Below are 8,015 nucleotides of genomic sequence, written 5' to 3' on the forward strand. Positions count from 1 at the left end.
AGGGTAGTAGAGAAAGGTTGGTAGGGACGACCAAGGGTAGCTGCCGAGCCCTGTAAGAGACTGGTAGATAAACGTAGACAAGTAAGATAGATAGAGGGGTAGGCGGCGAGAATTTCATTTTATGTTTGGTAAACAATAGCCGCGAAGGAGTTGCATAATCTCGCTCCTCGTCTAAAGTTTATAAACAACCTCTAGGGACCAGATTTTGATGCTGATGTGGAGATATGAAAACTAAGCCATACATGCATCGATGATTGCTTGTGTAAGCAGCATTGCTTAAGACGTTGTAACAGTCTTTCTGATTGGAGAAAGGGTGGAGGAGGAGAAAAACTTATTGGTTCGCGGGAGTAAAGTCACGCCCTTACGGGAGGCTTTTAGATTTGACAGTAAAGAACACTGGATTAAGAAAGTCCTGACGTCGGTGCAGAGGTGGCATAGGGAGTGAATTGAGGATCTCAGTTGGTAGTCCCTTGGTGTAAATTGGCAAGCCAAGTGTACTATTACATTGTATAACAATGAAAAAAAAAAAACGGAAATGAGACTATCCTTTTCTAGAGTTATTTTTTGCGTAGATCACGAATATAACATCCGTTGCTTTCTGTGACCCTCCAGTTCTTCGTAAATAGCAGTGCCCGCAATGTCTCTCTGAACGGTATTTTTTGTTGCTTTTACCATTTATATAATTTTTCACATAGCTATGTGTTTTTTTTCTTAACAGTATACAGAGTTAAGATGCCTAGAGAATGCAAGAATTCGCCAGACAAGATTTGGTATATGTGTGGATCAGTTACATTATGAGCTGTACTTTGGATGTAAAGTGGGTGACCAGGACAAAATCTGGGCACCTCACATATGTTGTGTCAGGTGTACAAGTTCCCTTTCTGCCTGGGTGAAAGGCAAAGGGACTGGCCTCATGTTTGGCGTACCAGTGGTCTGGAGGGAGCCAAAGGACCACTCAACAGATTGCTACTTCTGCTTAACGGATATTAAAGGTGGGTGTTCAGTGTTTATTTTTTACTGTTTTTATATATATTTTCAAGAGATGTATCAATAAAAAAGATCGAAATACATAATAAGTTGCACTTCCACTATTTTTGCACTTGATCACAACCAATAGTATCCATTTTTAGTCTGATTTTATTTTATTTTCCTGCAGGTCGCAACAGAAAAGGCAAGAAATCTATCGTGTATCCAGATCTTCAGTCTGCTATTCGCCCAGTTCTACATTCAAGTGATATTCCTGTACCACAGCCGCCCTCTGAACTACCAAGCGATGACACGAGCAACTCAGACGATTCAGAATCTCAAGATGCAACGTATACGACACAACTTGAATCTGATAAGAAACCACACCTCATCACCTAACCAGAACTCAATGATCTAGTTCGTGATCTAACACTTACTAAGCAACAGAGTGAACTCCTGGCCTCACGTTTGCAACAATGGCACCTGTTGGATGAAGAAGCTCGAATTACAGTATTTAGGAAGCGTTCTGCAAATCTACAGGATTTCTTCACTTTGGAAAACAACTTGACTTATTGTAATGATATCAGAGGCCTATTCAGTGCCCTTGAGCTGTCCTATGAACCCAATGAGTGGAGGCTATTCATAGATGGATCCCTTTACAGCATAAAAGCAGTTCTGTTGCACATTGGGAACACCATGCCTTCAGTTCCAGTTGCTTACTCAGTCATTTTAAGAGAGACATATGAGAACCTTGCTTTTATTCTAGACCGCATAAGTTACAAAGAGCATGAGTGGTTAATTTGTGCAGACTTGAAAGTAGTAGCCATACTTAATGGGCTACAAACTGGATACACCTAATTTATGTGCTTTCTTTGCAAGTGGGACAGTAGGGCCAGATCAGAACATTATATACGCTCAGAATGGCCATCTCGGGAATCTATGACGCTTGGATGCCATAATGTAATTCATGAGCCACTAGTTAAGAAGGAGAAAATCATTTTGCCACCACTGCATATAAAACTAGGCCTAATGAAGCAATTTACCAAAGCACTGCAACATAACAAGCCATGTTTCCAGTATCTCAAAGGGATCTTCCCTAAAATTAATGATGCCAAGATTAAAGAGGGTATATTTGTAGGCCCTCAGATTCGCAAGCTTATAAATGATGAGGACTTTGAGACGACAATGGATGAACCTGAGCTAGCGGCCTGGCATGCATTCAAAGATGTATGCAAAGGGCTTCTGGGAAAGCACCAAGAGTCCCAGCGAGAGCGTAAAGTGGTGAGGCTAATCAAATGCTACCAAGATCTCGGATGCAATATGTCACTGAAGATACACTTTCTTCATTCTCATCTGTCCTTCTTCCCAGAGAATGCAGCAGATGTGAGTGATGAACATGGAGAGAGGTTCCATCAAGATATAGCGTCAATGGAAAACAGGTACAAGGGAAAATGGAGCCCTGCTATGCTGGCTGACTTCTGTTGGAACCTGAAGCGTGACACGCCTGAGACGTCTTATAAAAGAAGAAGTAAATAATAGATTGTAGGTTAATACATCATATAAAGCTAACAAACATGCCGATTCATTATATATTAATTAAATAAATACAATGAAGATATTTAATCTGACTTTGGGAGCAAAATACATTTATGGAACCTTGGAAATCTCTATTAATTGCATAATTATTAAAACAGCGATTTACAAAAAATTGTGACGTGGCATGAAATTTTTGTTATCAAATTTGAATTCAGCACACTGAACTTCATAATAACACGCACATGAGAACTATGTTTTCTTCTTAATCCTGAAATTTGTTGTACAGTGTTATTTAGGAAGAAATGAAGAAAAGTTTTACCTCCGTTTAATTCACCCGTAAAGAAACATTACTTACTTCCTACAGAAAGATATGGTGAAAGGCATACTTACTTATGACAGCGATGAAAAGAAAGCTGAAATTGAAAGAAGAAATACAAAACTATAGATGGGAACAGTAAACAGGAGTACTTACGGAGAGACGGAGGCAAAAACATGAAAAGCAATAGTAACCCACACTATAATGAAAGAAGGCAAAAATGTAGATACATTGTTCTAACCACAAAATAAAAGTTTTACGATAAAAAATCTTTAGAACACTTTATATTCTTTTTTTAATTGTTTTAAGTTGTTTGCAGTATTTCAAAAGCAATAAGATAAGCTATTGAAATTTTGCAAACGTCTTTAGCTGACATGAAAACCAATAGTAGTCCATACTATAAAGAAATAAGGAAAAATTGTAAATTGACGAGTTAAACACCATATGAGGACGGAGCCTTTATTTGTACGACGTTTCGCTTATTATAGCTTTTTCAAGTAAAAGTTAAGATACATATGCTTGAGATTAAATAAGGGGAAAGGAGGGAACGGGGAGAGAAAAGAAGGGGGGAAGAGGAGGAGGAGGAGGAGGAGGAGGAGAGGAGGAGGAGAAGGGGGGTGATGGAACACTGGGAAAGGTTGAGAATGCTGGCCCAAATGTCCGTGGGCGAAATGTTCACAAGGGGTGGTTTAAATATTTAAGATTTTGCTGGCCATGGGTATTTGGGGGAATTAAAGGGGGCGAGATGTTAAACATGCCCCTGTTTTGTTCACTAGTGTTCGTTCCTTGAATGATTGCTGCTTCTAAACACTTCCTGCGGATTTTGTCTGGTTCTCGTATCAGCAGCTCTGCATTCTTCCAGTCCATAAGATGGAAGAATGCAGAGCTGCTGATACGATAACCAGACAAAATCCGCAGGAAGTGTTTAACTCATCAATCTTGTCGGCAACTGCCACTTTCATAAAAGAAAAAAAAAAAAATAGAAAAAAAAAATAAAAAATGTAAATTCATTGTTCTAACCACAAAAGTAAACTTTTAAGGTCAAAATAACTTTTTTTTCTCACTTGTTAAGATAAAAATAACTGAAAAATTACACAGGCCTGCAACCAATTTTTTTCTGGTTTAATAGGTGAATTTTGTATTTTATCACATGCTGATTTCAAAATTGCCACTAAAATTACTGTGCCACATAAATTTTTTCACAATGTTTAATCATGTGTTTACATATTTCGGCCTGTTTTATTTGCTAGAAATAATTCTTTCTTTCTTTTTTAGCAAGTAAAATTGCTATTAGAGGTTGCTTAACAAGTCCTAATAGCTATTGTTACGTCTCTGGAGAATTTGCTGTAAAGCAGCAACGGAGAAGTATTACGGATTTAGTCAAGAAAGCAAGGTGATAAAGATGAGAACTGGGCTCCTTATATAGTTTGTTCGATATATGTGGAAGAATTGAGGCAGTGGACAAAGGAGGAGAAGAAGGCCATGCACCTCGGTGTTCCAATAATATGGCGGGAGGAGAAAAACCACAGTGATGGTTGCTATTTCTACATATGCAAAGTCGAAGACAAGGAAATATATTGCCTATCCGAATCTTCCATCAGCATTGCGACCTATTCCTCATGGTCCAGATGTGCCAGTCCCATCACCTCCAAATAGTCTGGACGATGTACAACTAAGTTCAGGTTCCGAAATTCACATCGATGATGCATGATATATCTGCATTGGAGATGAAAGCAATGAACCTCAATTGTTTGGTCAGAGTGAACTAAATAATCTGGTGAGGGATCTAGGACTGGCGAAGGAATTGGCAGAGCTTTTAGGCTAAAGACTTAAATCTAAGAATCTGTTAGCTCATGGTACATCATTCTCTTAGTACTGTCATCGTGAGAAAACATTCGCTCCTTATTTTGACCAGGAAAATAAGGGGCTCGTAGCCTCGTAGAAAAATTTGGCATATGTTATAATCATAAAGAATGGAGAATCTTTATTAATTCATCTAAAAGAAGTCTTAAAGCCGTTCTTTTGCATAATATAAAAAACTAGACTTCAGTTCCTGTGGAACATTCGATGATCATGAAAGACTCCTATGAAATTTTGGTGGTTCTTTTAGATAGGACCAATTACAAATACCACGACTGGATGATTTGTGGTGATTTGAGGATTGTATGTATGTTGAAGGAGGCAGCAAGCAGGGTACACGAAATTCCCATGCTTTTTATGTGAGTGAGACAGCAGGACTCAGGAACGTTGGCCTAGTAAGGATTCACTCACACCAGGGACAAAGAACATCTTGCGAGAGAGTTTAGTGGACCCTAAAAAATTCCTACTGCCACCACAACATATTAAACTGGGATTTATGAAACAGCTTGTAAAGGTTTTGCCACACGAAGGAGAAGGTTTCACGTATTTGTGCAGAAAGTTCTCTGGCCTCTCGAACGCTAAGATTAAAGAGGGAGTATTTGTTGGGCCGGACATAAGGAAGCTCATGAAGGATGAAAAATTTGAGAACTGTCTTGATGAGGCTGAAAAAGATACTTGGATTAGCTTCAAGAATGTGATTAAAAACTTCCTGGGCAATCACAAAAGTCCAAACTACAAGGATATCGTAGGAAGAATGCTGGAAATCTTCAAGGTTTGGGATGCAATAAGAGTCTCAAGTTCATTTTCTACATGCAAATCTTGACTATTTCCCAGAAAATGAAGAAGACGTGAATGAAGAACAGGGAGAAAGGTCCTACCAGGACATAAAGCAGATGGAAAGAAGGCACCAAGGAAGGTGGAACGTTAGTACGTTAGCAGACTACTGCTAGATGTTGCATCAGAAGACTTCACAAAATGCCTACAAACGTAAAGGTAGTTTTCAAGACAAGAAGAAAAGATTCTGATTTGACAATTATAAACAACAGTTAAGAGTACATTTTAATCAGTTTGATTTATACCTCTTTCATTCAATCTTCTCTTAATAAAGGAGCAGACAAACTTTCTCTTATTTTATTCAGTCCTTTAATGTATAATAAGGTATACAAATTTGTGCCTAAACATTACGTAGTAGGAAAAAATTGTGATGATATTTCGATTCAGCACCATTGAAATGTATAAGTAAACATTTCATATTCAAAACAATTTTGGGAAAGTCCAATTTTGCAGGGCTGTGTTATTGTTTGGGGCCAAGGATAAGACAAAATTTAGATTTTGTTACCTAGGGTTATCAAATGCAACAGCTACCATTAACCGAATAACGGTTGACATACTAATTATATTCAAAAGTAATTACTGTAAATATCAAATCTCATCTGAAATGGTAATATTTCCTTGTTGTATAGTGATTCCTTATTCTCCTCACATGTTCTGATGTGACTTTATATTATATAATAGTTTGTGGTGGGTTCTTGAATGAGGAACAAAACTTTTAGATATATCTGACATTTTCTTTAAGGACCATGATAATGTACTTGTACTCTTTCAAAATTTAAACTTACCTTCATTATTCAAAATAGGGAAAAAAATAATATTAAAAATAAATGCTCTTATCAATGTGTAAGTATGAAAGGTCAGTCGTCACAGCCTATGCATATTGCTTGATGATGGGGAAATGTTCTTAAGCAGTATCAATATTAATTATGGTAATTTTTCAAAATGAAAATGTCATGTGTCCATTACAGGATAGTTGAAACATTGATATATTACTACTTTTTGATTAACTAGTGTACACTTCTCTATAGTCCACATTTTCACCAGTGGAGTTAAGTGGGGCCAAAAGAAAAGTTGCATTGTATGAAAAATATATTTGTGATTTTAAGCAAATGGCGCTTGGAGTTTCAATGGAGCAAATGGTCCACAAATCCCCTTTTACAACACCTATAAACCTGTAATAATTGTTAATTTACATAGTATACAATGAATGCTAAAAGGATGCCACTACAAATTACAACTGTACCTGCTAAAAAATTGTATATAGCAAATACACATAATTTCAATCTCTCCTCTATATAATGGAATAGTAATCTGATGAAATATCTTAAAACTTAAACGGTTAAAACTGAAAGCTACCATTTCATTACATAATGCTTATTCTGTGTACAAAGATATGCTTTTAATATCATCATCATTTGTGTTCATAAGAAATAGGTTTCTGTAATGTCTATTTGGTTTTGTAGAGAAAAATTTTCCTTGTCAAGGATGCTCTAACTGGTTGATAAATTCATAACAGTAAAAATCTAAAACCTGGTCATTGATTGTAATGAATTGATTCAGATATTGATTTTGACTTTAAATCCAAAGACCAAACATGGAATATCTCTCACCAGGTCTTAGGTACGGTCATGGACACATTTGGCGTAGGTTTGGACTTGGACTCAGACGTCATGGATTCTCAAAACGAGTATTACGACGACAAAATCCAGGGACAAAGATTTTTTTTTCTCGAAATTTAATATAGATCACTCTCTGTGTTGTACCTATTTACACACACAGTCCAGAAATGTTATCTATTTATATTGAGGAGCCTTCGTTTATTGCTTTTCTCTGCAGACATTGCACAAATGAATGAAGGTCACACAAAAGAACATACAGAGTTACGGATCTGAGCCCGGTCATAGGAAAGAAAGGTTATACTGATTTTCACCAGAGAACTACATGTCGGGAAAGGCTGGCCGGATTTTCATCTCCACGGTGCGCAAGGAATAGTAGTGTCCACGCCAGTCTTCCCACACCACACCTTTGGCGGGCTTTTGGTTCTGGCCTTGGAGGTACTTCCCATTTAAGTTTGATCTATGGCATCTATTGTACCACCATGCCCCCGAACAGCTGGAAATGGTAAATTAGAATGAATATTTTCAAAAGTATAGGTCATAGTAATACTTGTCCTTGTTGCTACATATTAAAATTCAGGATTAATTTTTGAGAAAGTTTTCTGGTAGTATTTTTGTTCAATTTTTATATAATCAGAAGTTAATACATATTATATTTTTACTTTTTATGATTACAGTTCTTCAACGTAACCTCACAACAAATTGTCTCAAACTAGGCAAAAACGTTGTGTAGTTTTAATATATCTGATCTCGAAAAAATATTTTGATACTATTCAACATGTTAAACTAGAAATTACATTTGCTCTGCATACAAGAACAATTGACCTGCCGAACTGAATTAACATATGGCTGAACGATCATAAAAAGGAAGTTATTTCTAAAAGTAA

At 36.9% G+C, this 8,015-nt stretch overlaps 1 protein-coding gene across 1 annotated transcript in view; it reads right to left on the minus strand.

Annotated features, from left to right (window-relative positions):
- Window positions 1–5,945: 5,945 nt before the first annotated feature.
- The window catches only part of LOC143023025 (microfibril-associated glycoprotein 4-like), a 4,897-nt gene continuing 2,827 nt past the window's right edge, over window positions 5,946–8,015 (minus strand). The window contains exon 3 of the mRNA XM_076181472.1: window positions 5,946–7,624. Coding sequence (XP_076037587.1) covers window positions 7,450–7,624 — 175 coding nt within the window. The 3' untranslated portion in view covers window positions 5,946–7,449. The remainder of the gene's footprint in view (window positions 7,625–8,015) is intronic.

This window comes from Oratosquilla oratoria, unplaced genomic scaffold (assembly GCF_046742065.1).
Source record: "Oratosquilla oratoria isolate Oo_2021 unplaced genomic scaffold, ASM4674206v1 SCAFFOLD279, whole genome shotgun sequence".
NCBI classification, from domain to species: domain Eukaryota; kingdom Metazoa; phylum Arthropoda; class Malacostraca; order Stomatopoda; family Squillidae; genus Oratosquilla; species Oratosquilla oratoria.